At 41.3% G+C, this 21,128-nt stretch overlaps 1 protein-coding gene across 1 annotated transcript; it reads right to left on the reverse strand.

Moving 5' to 3' along the window:
• Nucleotides 1-512: 512 nt before the first annotated feature.
• On the reverse strand, nucleotides 513-16,238 carry LOC129832876 (globoside alpha-1,3-N-acetylgalactosaminyltransferase 1-like). Its single transcript, XM_055896964.1, has 7 exons — nucleotides 15,881-16,238; nucleotides 13,385-13,423; nucleotides 13,198-13,233; nucleotides 5,505-5,558; nucleotides 5,112-5,144; nucleotides 4,750-4,884; nucleotides 513-4,339 (listed from the first exon to the last, which is right to left on the reverse strand). The coding sequence occupies exons 1-7, from the start codon at nucleotides 15,946-15,948 to the stop codon at nucleotides 3,649-3,651; spliced, it is 1,056 nt and encodes a 351-aa protein (XP_055752939.1). The 5' UTR covers nucleotides 15,949-16,238; the 3' UTR covers nucleotides 513-3,648.
• Between the last annotated feature and the right edge of the window lie 4,890 nt (nucleotides 16,239-21,128).

Raw genomic sequence — 21,128 nt, forward strand, 5'->3', positions numbered from 1 at the left:
TGACATTGGCAGGGTGTTTTTACACATTGAAGTGCATCCTCCACATTGCCTTTTAAAGGAATTCGTCCTGTGTTCTTTTTGCTGTTGTTTCCATTGGAAGACCTTGTGAATGAACCAAAATCGATACCCACATTGATGCCATGCCCAAAACTTGAGCCCTTCCTTCACCTGCTCCTGGGGGCTGTTGTGGATAATTCTGTGTATGAAGACAATGGTCCAGACACAACCCTCTCTTACTTCCAATTTCGAGATTCAATTGAATCCAATTGTATGTGTTGTACACAGCATGTGTAAAAGGTGCAGTGGAATTCGTGGTTGCTAGGCTAGCTCACTCAACATTATTATCACTAGCTTATTGCATGCATAAGCATTACGTAATGATGAACTCTTCGGTTGGCTACGTCAACTCGCCTCGTTCACCTGTTTAAAAGTACAACGCTGTCTGATTTAGGGTCAAATATGGCATTCACGACTCAGGATGTTACCCAGATGCAGACACAGGAGGCGGATGGTTCTGTTCTCAAATCATTTATTACAACACAGAGAGCAGGCAAAGGGCAGCCAGAGGTTCGTAACCAGATCAGAGTCCGACAGGTACAGGACGGCAGGCAGGCTCAGGGCAGGCAGAATGGTCAGAACTGGGAGGACTAGAAAACAGAAACTAGAGAGACTGGAAACCAGGAAAGCACGCTGGTAAGACAAAAGGAACAGGCAACAGACAAACAGAAATCGCAGGTGGAAATACAAAGGGGATAATGGAGGAAGATGGGAGACTCCTGGTGGGGGGTGGAGACAAGCATAAAGACAGGTGAAACAGATCAGGGTGTGACAATGGCAGATGTTTCCTGTTTGGTCTGCTTTCAGGGCAGTACATGTAACCCAATACAATGTGACATTGCAGGCTATTCTGAAGCCCCTTCCCCCATCCAATTTTCTATGGGCTCATTGTAATGAATGATTTACCCTTTTGCCCTGACATTGTCAGAATGTTTTTACACAATGAAGTCCATCCTCCATACTGCCTTCTAAAAAGGACTTCTCTTTTGTGTTTCTTTGTTTTCACCCAAATTTTGCCGTTCCCTGAAAACCTGAGACATTCCTTCACCTACTCTTGAGGACTCCCTGTTGTGGATACTACTGTTTATAAAGGCAATGGTCCAGTCCAGACACAACCCTCTCCTAATTCCAAGGCACTTCATATAGATCTGAAATAAAGTGTGTAGGTATTAGCAAGCTATCTAGACTTTGCTCCACTTTGCCTTCTGATAGGCTAGGAGTCATTTTGTCATATTGCTTGTACCCAATATTCCCGCGAATGTTTTTTGGCATTGAGCAAATGAAGGTCTGCTGAGTGCAAACTGGAACATTGTGGAAAATCTGTGCAACTTCTGGCGCGAGTTTACTGTGAACACTGAGGCTGTAGCCGCTCTAAGTTACAGTTTTAACAGTAGGCTGCTGTGTCTTTTTGATCATATTGTATGCCTACCAGAGTGCAACCCACAACATTTTAACATAGAAATGGATGTTCTGTCAGTAGTAGCAAACGTGTGGTGTTCAATGTAGGCGTACATTTCATGAGACTTTTGAAAACAACATGCAGGGCTTGACTTTAATGTTTATCAACTTGTCCTTCAGACAAGGTGGCTTAAAATGTTGTTTGATGCAATAAACCACTTTACAAAATAAAATGCATTATTATTTCCATACAATTATTTGAGAGAAACAGACAAATTATGCTACCCTCTGCCTATTTGCTACTTATCTTATTCAAGACTGTCTCAAAATACAACACTGCCCATTTAAAACATAAAAAAAAGCTCTTTACCTGACTGGCTTTTCAAAGATGGCAAGAAATACACAAATTTTGTGCTCTTGTAGGAAGCAACCACTTCCCCATGGTTGACTAGACATTAGCTATAACTGGGCTAATAACTCAATAACTAGCAAAGAATATGAAAAAATGTACACAGGTGGCTACATGCAGCTCTCGCTTTGATATCAAAACAAGAGCATTTACTCGAGACCACTCATGATATAAACACAGTCCAGTTTATTAAATTGAATGGCACAGATCCATATATGGCAATGGCAATTTGCATACAGGCCAACTGCAGCTCTGATTGGTTATGGCGCACCAGTCTGTGTAGAGTATGGGCCTGAGTCTTGCCTGTCAATGCAATAGAATCCTGCTCCAAAGTTTTGCGTACTAAGTCTTGCATAGTCGGTTTCGTTTCGGCATATTACATTTAAAGTGGCTAATATTCCATTGAGTCGATCATTCCCACAGTAGAGTGAAGTGTTGATAGTGGTAACTAAAATGGAAAACTGTATAAAGTTGAGTGATGTTCAATTTAGTGCTTCTCTCCGCAGGCTGATATTTCTTCTGCTCAGCAGACCGAGGGGAGCTGTGCTCAGCTTAGAGGGAACATTGCTTGTACCTATCCAAGCATTTCAGATCTATATGTGTGTAGTGGGTAGGGGTTGTTTCTGGATAGGACTGCCAGCTCCACCTTGCCCTTTGTGCAGTTTTTGCCCTTTTTTCATTAAAAATTGAATTTAGCCCACTGCTGTGCCTTGTCTGACTTACAAATGTAAAGATGGAATCTACTTTATGTAATATTCTCTATTTCTGCATCTCTCCACAACAAAACCATTTGTTTGTTAGTCATACGCCTCATAATCGTCATTACAGGGGAGTTCAAAGATGAGAAACTATTCTGATAAGTGTGACTCATTTGTTGCAATGTCCAACATGTGTGTAATATGCATCATTCAAACAACTTCTCATTCACGACTGTGATATAATAAAGCTCATCCTTTCTTCTTCAACAAAAATGTCAATACAGTGCATTCGGAAAGTGTTCAGACTCCTTCACCTTTCCCCATTTTGTTACATTACAGCCTTATTCTAAAAAACACCCACATGTGTAACAGGACAACTTTAAGTATCCTCCAAATAATTTTTATTATTATGCCTTTCCCGAACCGCAACCCACAAACGTAACTCAGCGAAACTATACCCAAACTTAACCTTGACCTAACCCTCGTTCCTAAACCTAAATATAACCATATCCACAATTAATTTATACTGCTAAGACTGAATTCAGTTTTTTTCTGCTGGTCAAATATCCACTTCCTCTTTTTTTTTTTTTTTTTTTTTTTATTAAATTTTATCCCCTTTTCTCCCCAATTTTCGTGGTATCCAATCGCTAGTAATTACTATCTTGTCTCATCGCTACAACTCCCGTACGGGCTCGGGAGAGACGAAGGTCGAAAGCCATGCGTCCTCCGAAGCACAACCCAACCTAGCCGCACTGCTTCTTTAACACAGCGCGCCTCCAACCCGGAAGCCAGCCGCACCAATGTGTCGGAGGAAACACCGTGTACCTGTCCCCCTTGGTTAGCGCGCACTGCGCCCGGCCCGCCATAGGAGTCGCTGGAGCGCGATGTGACAAGGATATCCCTACCGGCCAAACCCACCCTAACCCGGACGACGCTAGCCCAATTGTGCGTCGCCCCACGGACCTCCCGGTCGCGGCCGGCTGCAACAGAGCCTGGGCGCGAACCCAGAGACTCTGGTGGCGCAGTTAGCACTGCGATGCAGTGCCCTAGACCACTGCGCCACCCGGGAGGCCCCACTTCCTCTTTTTATACATTGGGACGAACTTCAGCATAGTTTTTAATGACCCCTGAGAAGCGAATGACTTTGACCTCTTTGGTTTTGGCCTTGAAGTCCTGCCACAGGTACTCCGGAGACAACACCTTGCTGGGCTTGTTATAGAGCAGGTACCTGTTGAGGTGGCTCTCCTCCTGCCAGGCAGCCTCGATGGAATTCCCAGCATCCACCTCAAACCGGTTCCGACATTCCTTTGTAAGTGTGTACACATCCTCCACGAACCCTCCGATCATAGCCCCACCATAGTAGTAGTCTCCCTCATCCATGGGGATGTAGGCCAACGAGGCTGGACGCCGTTCGTATGGGAAGTTGGCACGGGTCTGCTCATAGTAGCCTGGGTGTATCACAGCAACCAGCCTTCCAAGAGACTCAGCCCCCCAGCGAGCGTGGAACTTGCTGTCCACGTCGAGACAGAAGATGTAGTCGGCCTCCCTGCTGATCCGACTTTCGATGGTGGTCTGGATGATCTCCATCCTCCGGGCTGATATCTCCTGCCAGCGGTTCGAACCCGGGACCTGGATCACACTTAAATGTCTCCCCTGAGTCAGGTTCACTGAAGGAACATCGTAGGGACGATCAGTGAAAACATAGTAGCGCACGTTGAAGCCGACCATGAAGTGCATCTCCGCTGTCTCCAGAAAACCTCGGAGAAAGCTGACATATCTGCCAGTATTTAAAGACACACATAACATAAGGATTAGTGCCTTGCTCAAGGACACAATGGCAGCACTTCTCTGGATCAGAGGGGTTGGGTTAAATGTGGAAGACACATTTCGGTTGAATGTATTCAGTTGGTCAACCGACTAGGTATCCCCTTAACTGCATCCCCATTCTCATAGGACATTCTACCACTTTCTGACCAGTATACAGTCTACCGGATAATACATGAAGTAGTACAATTATGAATGTATTCATTAATGAATTAACAATGTTCCGAGGCATGAATCATGATAACACCATGATATTTAATTACCTGCCATCAGGTACTTATTTACTTATAGTTGCAGTGTTGAAAAAGCATTGATAATTTAACTTCCATTTGGAATATTTGGCAAAAGTTGTAGGCTACTCACTTTCCAACTGCAAACACTGTGGTTGCTATGGTGAGGTTCATGGGCTTGTAGATGTTGTCAATGAGCACAGGGTCAAAGGTGCCTTCCCAGATGATGGATGCCAACCATGGGGTCACTGTCACCACATCAGTACGTCTAGAGAAAAAGAACAAAAGGTCCTGCCTGACTGTGTTGTACTGCCCAGGGCCATGTTATGATCTCAATATTTCACTATGGTACTGGCAATTAAAGGACCTTGATGTGTCAGACACTAATGTCAGGTGTGGCCTACCTAATATATCAAAGCTCCCTACAATGATGTGTCAGACACTTACATTACGTCAGCTAATATGACTTTAACATGAGATAAAAACGCTGCTTACCCCACCAAGACACTGGGCTGCTTGTACAAAAGCCTGGGAAGACAAAATGTAATGAATTACTTAATTGTAATGAAGAGATGGGCTGATGGTGGTAGTTTTAGATTGACCGACCTGTAATAGTTGGACTACTACATAACATATACATTAATAGAACTACTGCCCCAACCACCTTGCTATAAGCTAAACACATACAGTATCCCATCACCAATTCATGCAGTGAATCAAACATCACATTGATGTACATTTCTATAACATAAAAGGACCACTAATCTGATTGATTGTCAGTCCATTTTGGGAATATTTTTGGTAGGATTGATTTGATGGTTTTCATCAGTACAGCATGACACCGTACTGCTATGGTTAAGGATGGTAGAGTAAAATAAAGATACACACTTTTCAGGAGAGACCATGTTCCGTACTCTGCTCCTGACCATGGGCTTACTCAGGCTGTATGAATAGAAAAACATTGTAAGAAGAAAACAAACACAATGAAGACGATAAAAACTAGAAAGGGTACTTTAAGAAAAATTGTGTGCCTTGCTTCAGTTGTCCAGAAGTATTTTTATGTTAGTGGAAGGAGTTTAGAAGTTTAAAATGTTAGAAGCTAGTGTTGACAATTCGAGGCTAGTGTAGTGGTGATTGTATTATATATAGTAGAGGGATAGGTGCTATTATTAGAATAAGAACACCTCCTCCCAGCTGCCCACTGCACTGAGGATAGGAAACTCTGTCACCACCGATAAATCCACTATAATTGAGACTTTCAATAAGCATTTTTCTACGGCTGGCCATGCTTTCCACCTGGCTACCCCTACCCCGGTCAACAGCACTGCACCCCCCACAGCAACTCACTCAAGCATTCCCCATTTCTCCTTCTCCCAAATCCAGTCAGCTGATGTTCTGAAAGAGCTGCAAAATCTGGACCCCTACAAATCAGCCGGGCTAGACAATCTGGAGCCTCTCTTTCTAAAATTATCTGCCGAAATTGTTGCAACCCCTATTACTAGCCTGTTCAACCTCTCATGTCGTCTGAGATTCCCAAATATTGGAACGCAGCTGTGGTCATCCCCCTCTTCAAAGGGGGGGGACACTCTTGACCCAAACTGCTACAGACCTATATCTATCCTACCCTGCCTTTCTAAGGTCTTCGGAAGCCAAGTCAACAAACAGATTACCGACCATTTCGAATCCCATCTTCTCAACTCACCTTCACGTACTTTTAATGTGGTGACACTCAATTGCAAATTAGTCTGGCAAATGGTCTCTTATCTCACCACCACTAATGAGATGGGTGTGCTTGATGCATGTCACGTCGGAGCTTCTCAAAGTCAGGAGGCGTAGTCGACAGTACGCACCTCATCCCTGCTGTCACCTCATCCCTGCTGTTAAAATCATCGATATTTGGTTGTAATGCAGATGAGAGCACTAAATCCAGCTTCACACAGACAAGAGCTGGTGAAGGCTACCATGAGTTTTAATGCTCAGAGGACGACAGCAGGGTATTCTCTTTGAGTCAGGTACCAAAACTCCTCCACAATGACCTGTGAATGCGTTTTCTGCAGCATTCGGTCACATGACAGCTCAATCAGCTGTTTGATTTTACTTACCACCATGTCAACTGAGCCAGGATCACAGTCAAACAGATAGGGAAGTAGGTCCCAACTTGATTTTCATTGGAGGTGAGCAGTCATCACTCGTGTGGGACACTTACTGATGCTGTTTTCTGTTAGAAACACGCACAGCCAAGGGAAGGGGGCCTGCCCGCCGTCCCGCCATAGACGGACAGATTGTCCCGCTTGACTTTACCATTCCATCTTACAGGTGCAACACACCCCTTGTATGTTGCGCTGTCATGGTGTGTTAGTTCATTTTGTCTTTTGTTTCTGTTAGTCTTTAGTGACATGGATAGAAGGACAGTCTGCTGTCATTCTGATCTAAGAATATTACTCCTGCTTATTATGAAGAAAAAAATACATCTGTTTAACTTTGGTGTAAACTGAAGGAGTGTGTTTAGAATTATTTTTTGTTGTATTAATGCTATTTAATCTCTCCTCAGACTAATATTATTCTGTTTGTCCTGTGGGTACCTTTGCCACTGTTCCACCCCTTGTGTGTTGCGCTGTCATGGTGTATTTGTAACACCATGACAGCGCAACACACAAGGGGTGGAACAGTGGCAAAGGTACTGTGATGACATAAAGAGCCGTTGTGTTGGAACACCGTGCGATGTTTAACGGTGAGAATAGCAGAATGGTGAACTTACTAAATGACTGGAGAGTTTGACTGTGTGATATTAGGTTGCTTCTTGTGTAAATATTTTCCGTCTGGATTTTCAACTCTCTGGAGACCGCAGGAAATGCTATGAATAGCCAACTGACATTTACTCCTGAGGTGCTGACTTGCTGCACCCTCGACAACTACTCTGATTATTATTATTTGACCATGTTGGTCATTTATGAACATTTGAACATCTTGGCCATGTTCTGTTATAATCTCCACCCGGCACAGCCAGAAGAGGACTGGCAACCCCTCATAGCCTGGTTCCTCTCTAGGTTTCTTCTTAGGTTTTGGCCTTTCTAGGGAGTTCTTCCTAGCCACCGTGCTTCTTCACCTGCATTGCTTGCTGTTTGGGGTTTTAGGCTGGGTTTCTGTACAGCACTTTGAGATATCAGCTGATGTACGAAGGGCTATATAAATACATTTGATTTGATATCCGTGCAAAAGGCTTAAGCCCACCATTCGATCCCATGGAATCTGTTCTTCAACAATACAGCCACACAGCACACTGAACATCCCCTGTGCGGGTCCAAGCTTGGGAATCGTGAGACAGAACAATATGTCCTTGTGATTAGCATCCCCTGATATGTACAGCGTCTTTGGAAAGTATTCAGACCCCTTGACTTTTTCCACATTTTGTTATGTTACAGCCTTATTCTAAAATGGATTAAATAAATAAAAATCCTCAGCAATCTACAAACAATACCCAATAATGACAAAGCGAAAACAGGTTATTAGACATTTTTGCAAATGTATTAAACATAAAACACAAATACCTTATTTACATAAGTATTCAGACCCTTTGCTATGAGACTCGAAATTGAGCTCAGGTGCATCCTGTTTCCATTAATCATCCCCTGAGACTGGATTGTGTCGAGGCACAGATCTGGGGAAGGTTACCTAAACATTTCTGCAGCATTGAAGGTCCCCAAGAAAACAGTGGCCTCCATCATTCTTAAATGGAAGAAGTTTGGAGCCACCAAGACACTTCCTAGAGGTGGCCTCCTGGACAAACTGAGCAATTGCGGTAGAAGGGCCTTGGTCAGGGAGGTGACCAAGAACCTGATGGTCACTCTGACAGTGCTCTAGAGTTCCTCTATGGAGATGGGAGAACCTTCCAGAAGGACAACCATCTCTGCAGCACTCCACCAATCAGGCCTTTTACTTTAGAGTGGCCAGACAAAAGCAACTTGGAGTTTTCCAAAAGATACCTAAAGACTCTCAGACCACGAAAAACAAGATTCTCTGGTCTGATGAAACCAAGATTCAACTCTTTGGCCTGAATGCCAAGCGTCACGTCTGGAGGAAACCTGGCACCATCCCTACGGTGAAGCATGGTGGTGGCAGCATCATGCTGTGGTACTGGGAGACTATTTAGGATCGAGGCAAAGATGAACGGAGCAAAGGACAGAGAGATCCTTGATGAAAACCTACTCCAGAACACTCAGGACCTCAGACTGGGGGCGAAGATTCACGTTCCAACAGGACAACGACCCTAAGCACTCAGCCAAGACAACGCAGGAGTGGCATCGGGACAAGTCTCTGAATGTCCTTGAGTGGCCCAGTCAGAGCCCAGACTTGAAACCAATTTCTGGAAAGACCTGAAAATAGCTGTGCAGCAACGCTCCCCATCCAACCTGACAGAGCTTGAGAGCATCTGCAGAGAAGCATAGTAGAAACTCCCCAAATACAGGTGTGCCAAGCTTGTAGTGTCATACCCAAGAAGACACAAGGCTGTAATTGCTACCAAAGCTGCTTCAACAAAGTACAGAGTAAAGTGTCTGAATACTTATGTAAATGTGATATCTGTTTTAAATTTTTAATAAATAGGCAAACATTTCTAAAGAAAAAGGTTTTTGCTTTGTCATTATGAGGTATTGTGTGTAGATTGATGAGATATTTTTTTATTTTAAATCAATTTTAGAACAAGGCTGTAATCTAACAAAATGTGGAAAAGTCAAGTGGTCTGAATACTTTCTCGAAGGCACTGTATAGCAAACAAAAGTGAATGCATTGCCATCTTTGCCCTCACTGCTAACGTCCTTTTGGAGAGTATAAGCTTGGGAGTTTGAGTAATTCAGTCAGTTTCCTCTTAATTGCTAGCAATAGCATAAATTATTTGTTTAACAGCGTCTCCTGACAAAGGTATTGATGTGAGTTTCTGTGCCTCTGCCTCCCCATATATTGCTTTTACCATATCTATTGCGGCCGGTAATATCAAAGTATCTGCAATAGTGTGTGGTTTCCTAGCGTAGCAGGCCTAGCCATTCACCGTGGGAATGATTCAAGTACAATGGTCAAGTGCAGCCTTTTACCATGATCTAAGAGCACTCTCTGGTTGAATTTGATCTTTAAGATTTGAATAATTCTCATTTCAATATTTAATGTTAACCACATTGCAATGATTCTGAGATAGAAAGACGATATTATAATATATATACAATATATACATACACACATACACACATATATATATATATATATATATATATATATATATAGGCTACAAAAGTATGTGGAAACCCCTTCAAATTAGTGGATTCGGCTATGTCAGCCACACCCGTTTCTGACAGGTGTATAAAATCGAGCACACAGCCATGCAATCTCCATAAACAAATACTGGCCACAGAAGCTCACAGAACGGGACCGCCAAGTGCTGAAGAGCGTAAAAATTGTCTGCTCTAGGTTGCAACACTCACTACCGAGTTCCAAACTGCCTCTGGAAGCAATGTCAGCACAATAACTTTTTGTCAGGAGCTTCATGAAATGGGTTTCCATGGCCGAGCAGCCGGACACAAGCCTAAGATCATCATGCGCAATGCCAAGCGTCGGCTGGTGTGATGTAAAGCTCATGCTTCACCATCTGGCAGTCCGACAAACTAATCTGGGTTTGGTGGATGCCAGGAGAACGCTACCTGCCCCAATGCATAGTGCCAACTGTAAAGTTTGGTGGAGGAAGAATATTGGTCTAGGGCAGTTTTTCATGGTTTGGGCTAGGCCCCTTAGTTTCAGTGAAGGGAAATCTTAAAGCATACAATCCCTTCGAAAAGTATTCCGATCCCTTGACTATTTCCAAATTTGCTATATGACAGCTTTATTATAAAATGTATTAAATAAAAAACTATCCACAGCAATCTACACACAATACCCAATAATGAAAAAGCAAAAAAGGTTGTTTAGACATATTTGCAAAAAAAACAAGAAAAACATAACAGAAATACCTTTACATAAGTAGTCAGACCCTTTGCTATGAGACTCCAAATTGAGCACAGGTGCATCCTGTTTCCATTGATTATCCTTGAGACGTTTCTACAACTTGATTGGAGTCCACCTGTGGTAAATTCAAATGACTGGACATGATTTGGAAAGGCACACACCTGTCTATATAAGGTCCCACAGTTGACAGTGCATGTCAGAGCAAAAACCAAGCCATGAGGTCAAAGGAATTGTCCTTAGAGCTCCGAGACAGGATTGTGTTGAGGCTCAGATCTGGGGAAGGGTACCAAAAAATGTCTGCAGCATTGAAGGTCTCCAAGAACACAGTGGCCCCCATCATTCTTAAATGGAAGACGTTTGGAACCAACAAGACTCTTCCTAGAGCTGGCCGCCCGGCCAAACAGCAATCGGTGATAAGGGCCTTGGTCACGGAGGTGACCAAGAACCAGATGGTCACTCTGACAGAGCTCTTGAGTTCCTCAGTGAAGATGGTTGTCATTCTGGAAGGTTGACCCATCTCAGTTTCTAAAAACCTGTTTTTGCTTTGTCATTATGAGGTATTGTGTGTAGATTGATGAGAAAAAAAGAACAGATTTAATCAATTTTAGAATAAGGCTGTAACCATTTTTGTGTGAAAAAAATCAAAGGGTCTGAATAGTTTCCGGAAGCAACTTTGTGGCAACAGTTTGGGGAAGGCCCTTTCCTGTTTCAGCATGACAATGCCCCTGTGCACTAAGCGAGGTCCATACAGAAATGTTTTGTTGAGATCGGTGTGGAAGAACTTGACTGGCCTGCACAAAGCCCTTACCTGAACCACACTGAACACCTTTGGGATGAATTGGAACCCCGACTGCGAGCCAGGCCTAATCGCCCAACATCAGTGCCCGACCTCACTGCTCTTGTGACTGAATGGAAGCAAGTTCCCACAGCAATGTTCCAACATCTAGCGGTATTTTGGAGGGTATTTGGTATTTTATTAGGATCCCCAAATCCTTCCCAGAAGAGTGGAGGCTGTGATAGCAGCAATGCTAACTCTATATTAATGCCCATGATTTTGGAATGAGATGTTCGAGTAGGTGTCCACATACTTTTGGTCATGTAGTGTGACTTTAGGGTCGTTCCACGAAAAGAGTACCTTTTCCGTACACTCTTCACATTTCCAGAAAAAGTTAACGACAAGACCCGTGAAATTACAAAAAAAATTCTGCAATAATTCCACAAAATACAGCAGAGGATTAGCAAATAATAAAATAACACATTATCCAAACAAGTGTTGTATGGAAGCCTTTAGCCTAGCATATTTACTCTACCCAAAGTAAAGAGAGAGGGATCAATTACAGTACTTCTCCAAAGAGAACATATTGCATAGTCTGCTGTGTTTATATATTTTTTATTTGACTTTCATGTTTCCTTCACAGCTCCCTCTGCTGGGATCTCTTGATTGGGCCAAAAGTGAAAAAGAATTCATAATTATTCCCACCTGTGTGTGGTATTGTTGATGTGACATTGACTGCCATTGCCTTACACGCTGAAGAAGTGCTCATACCCGAAATGTATGCGTGACGATAAAAAGATGTACATTTAAGTTTATTTACCGGAGTGCTGTCCTAGTTCTGTTCTTCACACAAAGTCAACCAAACTCAGAGTACAAGCAAAATTGACACTGCCATTGTGGTGAGAGAAGTCGATCCCTTGGGATAAGGCGATACGAGCGCTTATTTCAAAGAGCGCTCCTTAAGCCACGCCCCAGTATGCAGAGCTAGGCACCTTGGACTGGGACACGTTTTAATCAATTAAAAGCCTCTAATTTTACAATGGGTCCGCCGTGGTTCTGTGTAGCCTGGTTATGCTAATATATTTGAGACCAGTGTACTGCAGTTAGTTTATTATTTGACTTAATAAGTCAAATATATTTGAGTAGTTAACAGGGAAACGAGTTCCAGACAGATACCAGAGGGGGGCATTATTTACTAGGCAACCTAAATGATCGGGATCATCTGTTTGTTTGTTGTTTACCTTTATTTAACTAGGCAAGTCAGTTAAGAACAAATTCGTATTTAAAATGACGGCCTACATTGGTTACCAGCAGTGTTCGGGAGTAGGTCTACATTGCGATTGTTGACACAACAGACCATGGGACGCCTTTTCACAGAGATATTTATTTGACAAAGGTCCGCGGTGGGTCTATGAAAACTATGCGACTATATTGGAGGCATGTTAATAGCAGTGAAAGTCGTCCATTCATTTCCTGTAATAGTATTTCTAAGTAGCAGCCATTTCAACCAGGGAGACTAACTGTTATCGCTTTATGATAGAACATTGAAGAATAATTTTTTGCCTGACTGTGGCACTCTTTACCTGAATTGTTAGGATTGTCTTGTGTTCGCGACAAACTACTTATTTTGCTCAAATAGAGATTAAATTGTGTTTTCTTTCGAAAGATGGGCCTGGCTGAGAATAGAACATTCCATTTTCTTCCCGAGTGTGTTGTTTTAACGCAATTGTGACAGAACAAAACATCCTAACATCCTAACTTTAAAAGTACGAAGTACCATGACTTGTTGGGGGAATTGTTTTGTTTCTCTCAACTAACCTGCTGCTCTTCTGGTCCTCATCAACTGGGATATCTCTGTTGGAAACAATGAAACCGTAAAATAACGTTCCTCTTAAATTCAAACCTCAAACCAAAACCCTGTTAATATGAATCAGAAAATATTGCAACTTTCATATCACATTATAGCGTCTTTAGGTTGTAGTAGATTAACAGAACTTGATCTTACCGGTTGAGCTTTTCAGAGAAGAAGCTGAAGTAGACATACCTTTGGGAAGCAGGAGAGAATCAGTTCAAGTCTGTCATGAAAACATTTAGGACATTTTTAAACTAACAAAATGTGTTGCCGGCGCTGCCTTTCTTCGCCATCAGATTTGCCACTTGAATTTTAAACGTAATTCATACCCTTACGCAATTACACAACCCAAGGATGCAATTAGCGTCGCTAAATGGCAATACTGCATAGTTGCGTGGCGTAACACATTACCGGGCCGCACACATTTGCGTATCTTATTGTATTGTGTAGGGTGTAAATTAGGATTTATACTATCCTTACATTACCTTGGATTTGGTGTGGCCAAAGCCACATTCATGCTGCATGTGTGTGTTCAGCTATTAATATACCATGAACACCATAGTATGTAGTGGTATATACAAGTAGGCAGGATATTGAAAGTATACAGGAGCTTTTCCATTAAACCATATTGCACATACTGTTGCACACTTGAATAATGCAACGATTCACATGTGTGCAGACATTTTTAAAGGGTTCCATTTTTTTGCTTGCGCAATAAAATGCTGTACTGGTATTAATTCCATGTGGTTTCAGAGAGCCATTGTCTTTATTCAATACCACTCAGAGAGGGACATGTGATGTAGTAGCGTCCCAAGATACAGAGTTAATGTATTGAATAGTTTGATTAAATCTTGAGAAGTACATGACTGTTAAGTTAGTGCTTCCTTCAACCCTGCAACATAACCTATTTATTTGTTTGTTTTGTATGTTAAATCATTGTGGTGGCCTTCGTTTTCCTTTTTTGACTAGGCTCAAAAGAAAGCCTTAGTCGTTCAGCTTGCATTGACTATTGTGGAGGGGAAACAATTGTGACGTTCATACATGTCTTTGAATGCTATATGGTTTCCATTCAACCCAAAGTAAGGACCTGTTTGTATCTGTTTTTGTTTAAACAAGAAAATGACCTATAGTAAGAACCGGTTTGTACCTGTTATACAAGAAAAGGTGGCGTAGTATGCCAGTTTGACATTTGTCAGTAGTCGGTAGAGTTTGCTACTCACTGAGTGGCAACATATTGAACCGTGACTGACATTTACCTGTGTGTTGGCGATCTATAACCCCTGGGAAAGAAAGAGGTTTGCCTCGTGGTTGTGTTTTAAGTTTGTATATTGCTAAGTTTGAGATATAAAAAAATAAAAAAATGAAATCTTGAGAAGTTAAATGACCGTGTGTCCCCCCCGTCTGAAGCTACATCCGTAATCGGTAGACGGCTCCGATTGGACAATCGCTATTTGCATCGTCGAGCAACGAACAAGAAACTTTTGAATTGAGTTTTTAAATGCAACAACCCCTCCCCAGATCAAAATCTAATATGGTTTGCAATGTTTTGTTCGGACTTTGCATTTCCTCTACTTAACCCAATGGGCACCATGGTGCCAACATTTCGGGGCTGGTTATCTAGACAAACAGGTGTGTGAAACAGACAGGCGTGTGCGCAAAGTGAGAACACATCCTGTATTTGATTTGGGTATTGGGTGTAGCATCTAAAAAGTGGATTTAATAGTTTTTTGTTCATTGTTCGGTGATGTAAGCAGCGATTCTCAACCTTACAAAAAAAAACAAACATTATTTCACCTGTGAAATTTCACGTGATATCATGTTAAACTATGTGGTTTTGGAACACGACATATGATGATATTTCAAGTGATCACATAACATTTCACATGTAGATTCAAATGTTCACATGATGCCCTGCAAACAACAAGTTGTTAGAATATCCCCTGACCATCACAAAATAGCCGCAGTGTTTTCTACTTACATATTTGACATACATGATTGCATGATGTATGTTTTTTATAAATTAATTATTATTCAACATGTCCCCATCTGGGATTTGAACTCACAACCTCTTAGTTCACGGCATTCCGATATTCTTTCTATGCCACCATGTCTGCGTCAATTACTGATTTAATCTCTCTCTCAGATGTGGAATTGCATTTTTACATGTGAAAAATGTCAAATGTTGTCACTTGTAGTTTCCTGGTATCACATGTTGAAATGTTGCATCCCCATGTCACATTTATGTATAGTTTCATGTTATCACATGTTGCTTTTACATGTTGTCACATGTTACCACATTAACTTGATCACATGTGAAATTAATTAGTTTTTTCCCATAAGGATCCAATGGGAACCGTCTACCGATTATGGATGTGGCTTCAGACGTGGGACACCTACTCATTCGAGGATTTTTCTTTATTTTCACCATTTTCTACCTTGTAGAATAATAGTGAAGACATCAACACTATGAAATAACACATCATGTAGCAATCCAAAACAGTGTTAATTAACAGATTCGAACATACTCACATTCAAGAAAGAAAAATTGCATCTCACTCTTAGAAACTAATATCAAAATATCACAAAAGCCACTCATTTAATCCCAGAAAAAGAAATAAACTAGAAGTCATGTCAAAATGGTTTACATACCCAAGAAGCAAGAAGATTCCAACAATGAGAGGCAGAACATACGGCTTAACATTTGAACTAAAACGCATTGTTCCTGCAATAGCGTAACGAAAAGATTTAGTTGGTCCTATTAATACTGGTCAAAAGTATGATGTGAAAAAGTGGATAAATCTATCACCAGTAAATCAATCCTTGTCAGGGTTTAGGATCAAGTTAAAGATGTTTGATATCAATTTAAACTGGTGTGACACGCAAGATATGTGTGTATGTGTGTATTTCGTGTAGCCTATTATAAGGGAGGAGCTTCCTCGCTGGGCTCCTTCCTATTGTCTTTCTCTTTGGTTGAGTCCCAAATCACCATGTTCCGCTCACCCCTCCACTGGCGCATTCATGCACGCCTCAACCATATGAACAAAGCTGACAAAGTGAAAATGATGGAGGATGTGGGAGCTAATTAGACCCTCCGATAACCTGTTTGACAAGTCAACTACACCGCAGGTTTCGGAGCGAAGTGGTAAAGATACTCTAAAGAGGAACTGACAAACAAACAAAAAGAAATACCATGGAAACGTGTGGATGAAATATGCCATGAAGGAAAGATCCTGAATCTCCTCATTGGCCCCAAGCAAAATTATTCTACATTTAGGCTATTGCTTATACAGTACCAGTCAAAAGTTTGGACACACCTAGTCATTCAACGGTTTTTCTTTATTTGTCCTATTTTCTACATTGTAGACATCAAAACTATGAAATAGAACATATGGAATCATGTAGCAACCAAAAAAGTGCCAAACAAATCAAGATATATTTGATATTTCAGATTCTATTGTATGGTGTTGATGTCTTCACTATGATTATACAATGTAGAAAATAGTGAAAATAAAGATCATCTCTGGAATGAGTAGGTCCGTCCCATCTTTTGACTGGTACTGTATGTAAACACCTTACTCTGCTTATCTTAAATCGGTAAGAGGTCACAATCGAAGTAAGCATGTGCCTATTAAAACACACTTGTTTCCCCTGAGCAATCTTTCAAATGATCAGGACATGTAAACGGCTTAATCAGCATTCCAGCGGTGTACTGTATTTGATCTGCACTGATAGCGCAAACCTCCCTCTTATGTGAGAGTGAAGTGAGTTGGGAAAACTGAAAGTATGCATCTTTAGAAATAGTGTTCACATAAAAACTTTATATGCCCAAACTCAAAATCAAATAGTCTTCCAAAAACGTACACGGTCACTGTGGTAGAGCATTTATTTTGATTGGCTTATTAGGAAAATCTTTCTTTTTTTTGCAAAGCACGTAAATATTTTAAACAATCTATTATATTAGTCTGACTATCCACAATAATCGTATTAGTGTGTGCATGTAACCGTGTTCAATGAGAAAAGTTCATAAATATTCCTTAGCTGTTCATTTTTATCGAAATCTGAAGGCACGACCTGCAGTAGATTAGAGCCAATGTCTCACGTAGTTATTAATCCAACCTCGTGAAAGTCACAAACTGACATGTTTTCATTTTTTTAACAAAAACAACTTGATATTGAAGGAGTGCCTTTGATTTGATGGTCTGCACATGTGCAGTACGGCACGGGACGACCGACAGAAGTGTTTCTGAGCATGAGTTTAGCTAGCCAACGTTGCTATGACATCGCCTACAAGTGTGATTGGGGATTTCTGTTGGAGAAGCAGTTTCTGCCCATCTTACTGTCTTTAGTATTGCTGTTAACATATTTTGACGTGTGCCTTGTAAGAGGCTAAATGAAATGTGTAAAGAGGGTAGAATGGGGTTCCATCAAGTCTCAAACCTTTAATGGTTGAGTATTTACCATGTCCTTTGATCGGTTTTTCCCTGTAGTCACTGCCAGTTTGGAAGCCTTTGTTAAGACCACATTTTGTAATTTATATGACTTTCATTTACATTTTACATTTAAGTCATTTTAGCAGACGCTCTTATCCAGAGCGACTTACAAATTGGAAAGTTCATACATATTCATCCTGGTCCCCCCGTGGGGAATGAACCCACAACCCTGGCGTTGCAAGCGCCATGCTCTACCAACTGAGCCACACGGGACCCTTCTAGAGGTAACCAACTGTACTGTTGTTTTACAGTAACTTACAGGCAGCCAGTTGCTTGTAACTGTAAAAACAATGGTAAAAAAAGATTACAGTAACATTATTGGAAACTGTAAAATACAATATGGTAACATACATTTTATATGGTAACTTACAGTAAACTGTCTGCCTGTAAGTTACCGTAAAAAGACAACAGAAAAGGGTTTACAGTGTACAGTCTCTTATTATTATGGCTCCTTTTTCACACTTTAGTCCAAACATTTCCTCAGTTCAATTTGTTTTTATTTACATACCTCTCTGCACAGTTCCTCATTGTGGGCCATCAAGGTACAACGCTGTATCTGTCTTTGTTGGGGGTTCATGGGATTGATTTGATTATAAGGAAATCAGTCAATTGAAATAAACTCACTAGGTCCAATACATATGGCCAATTTCACTAAATATGTATTGAATTTAAAATAAAATAAATTGTGGGGAAAAAAGTTGAAAATGTTAACATATTTTCGTGGAAGGTTGAAATAATTGATATTGAAATACATTTTTAAAAACTACTGAAAGCAAAATGTATAGAATTGTAAAAAATAAGGTGAGAGCAAAACTTTGACAAGTGATTGACAACTTTTTTTAAATTATGAATGCAAAGATCTTTTAAGTTAAACTTTCCCAACAACCAATCCTATTTAACCCATTTTGCCTGTGCTCTTGCCTGCATTAACTACCTTTCGGTTACGCTACTCATATCCTTGCTTTCCGTGTCTTTTTCTTTGGTTTCATTGCTAGTTTTTTTTATTGTAAATTTTGGCATTTCTTTTTTTCTTGAAGGTTTAAAGGGAGGTGTAGACAACGAGTCTCCATTGGTCCACTAGTTTTGGATACCGGTTCATCTTAACTCAATCAATGAACACATGCTTTTCTATGTTGGCTACGTAACCAAACGATCTGACGTCACCACTACACTCCAAATCTTTCCCCCCAGTGGCTGCATGTTCTGAACATGGCGAACCAGTTACCAACGCCTGCGCCGAACTTTGGGCAACAGGTAATTCAAATGTTTACCTAAGCAGATACATAGTTTATCATTAAATGTATTAGATAGACGCGCTTCTAATATCCTTGCATTATTGACCAGCGACTGACAATTTTGAAGTACGTTAACTTAGTTGGCTGGCTTCGGAGTCAGACAAGCTAGCCAAATGGAAATTGAATGAATCGCAAAACTGTATGCCTGTAATGTTACAGCCAGCCACTGTCAGCCGTAGTGAAAGGTTAGCTGTGTGTGTGTGTGTGTGTGTGTGTGAGAGAGAAAAAAACAGCGACAACCATTAATAGCTATTCCCCTAGCAATACCTGAAGTCTAGACCCAATCTTGCCTGAAACCAGCTGGTCAAATTACATTTTTCATATGTCCTCACAGGCGATGAGGAGCCACATTATGGAGAGGCTCCTGTACAGATTGCAGCAGGCCATGCAACGCCTTCCACTGGATCTTGGTTACTTACAGTTTGTCTGCACCAATGAGATTATTAAGTAGACTTGCAGGGTCTCTCCAAACTGTGTAGCCTAGTCAATGCTGAAATGGAAGAAAGATGTGCCCATCAATTGTTGTTGATGACGAAATGGGACGTCCTAAACTGATTGTCAGAACAGCACCTTCGACAGCTGATTGAAATGGATCTGCCTGTACCTTGCATTGCCAAACTGCTCGGCATCTCAACACAAACTGTCCAACGCAGAAGGCAGGAATACGGTGTCATGACGTGGCCCTTTCTGGGTATAGAGCGTGGAATCCCCCTCTCTCTCCCTCCTACACCCAGGTTCTGTTATCCCAGGTCGTAAATTCCTGGAGGAGAATCTCTCCGCCTGGCCATGCAGAAAGAGACACATAGAGAGAGCAAAGGAACTTCTTCTACATCACAGAACTTGAGAACTGAACAATATCCATGTTTTGGAGAATGTGTAAACGGTCGGTGGAGAAGCCAGCTACTGCATTTCTGTCTTTCCCGTCCTTCTCAGTCCACACCCACTTCTCTTTGTCTACCAAGTCGTTATGTCGGCTTAGCCCACTAGGGAACCTCCCCTATCATTTCATTGTAACCATATCTACTGTTTTTTTGTTTATTCATTTCTGTGATTATTTAGTTAGTTAGTAAATAAATGATCAATACAATTGATGTATGGATGATTCATAGTAAATGCTGGGTTCGTGCAGATAACCAACAATTTACACCGTTTGGAATGAGACTACCGTGAGATAAAGAATAACTAATTAATTAGAAGACTAATTGATCAGATATTAAAATATCTGAAGAGTTATATTAGGAAAATTATAATATGAAGATTTTCCTTGGTGCCCCGACTTCCTAGTTAATTACATTTATATGATTAGTTTAATCACATAATAATAATTACAGAGAATTGATTTGATAAAATAACAGTCTTCACTATAATGATGCCAAAGACACAACAACGGTATTGCGGCGAGGGGAACATACAGCCAAATGACAGATAAGGAGCTGGACAATCTGGTGACCACTTTCAGGACAAGTCCATCACAATTAGGATGTTGAGAGGACATCTGATGGTACTGGGTCACAGAGTCCAGTGGATGCAAGTGTGAGACTCAATGCATCGTGTCGATGCTGCAGGAATGCAGGAAAGAATGGCACGACTTTGAGGTGTTGTCAGAAGAACATATTCTGTTTGGGGTCCTCTTTCCCTCATACATTTTGGACACCAACCACAAGTTGATCAGGTAAGCTTAGACCCCCTTCAGCTCAGGGGTACACATTGAGTCATATAACTCATAGCCCATACAATGCTGCCTCTGTATATTTCACTGTAAAATGGCTGATTTAGCAAGTACTGTATACAAAACTGTCCAAAATGGTCTTTCAACAGTACTCTGGAACAGTACTCTGCTTGAGTTGTGTACAATCAATCACCGACACGAACTCCAACGTGTAGCACCAGTCATGGAGATTTATTCTGATAGGAACAGCACAAAATTGCACGTCATGCAATGCACGGCTCACCATCCAACTCTGCACTCACGCACGCTGGTTTGGTGCTTGTTCACTGGGCATGTAGTTACCAAAATAATACAATTACAATATATAATATCTTTAACAATGTACCTGATGGCCTCCCGGGTGGCGCAGTGGTCTAGGGCACTGCATCGCAGTGCTAACTGCG

The sequence above is a fragment of the Salvelinus fontinalis genome, chromosome 34 (genome assembly GCF_029448725.1).
Source record: "Salvelinus fontinalis isolate EN_2023a chromosome 34, ASM2944872v1, whole genome shotgun sequence".
Classification (NCBI taxonomy): domain Eukaryota; kingdom Metazoa; phylum Chordata; class Actinopteri; order Salmoniformes; family Salmonidae; genus Salvelinus; species Salvelinus fontinalis.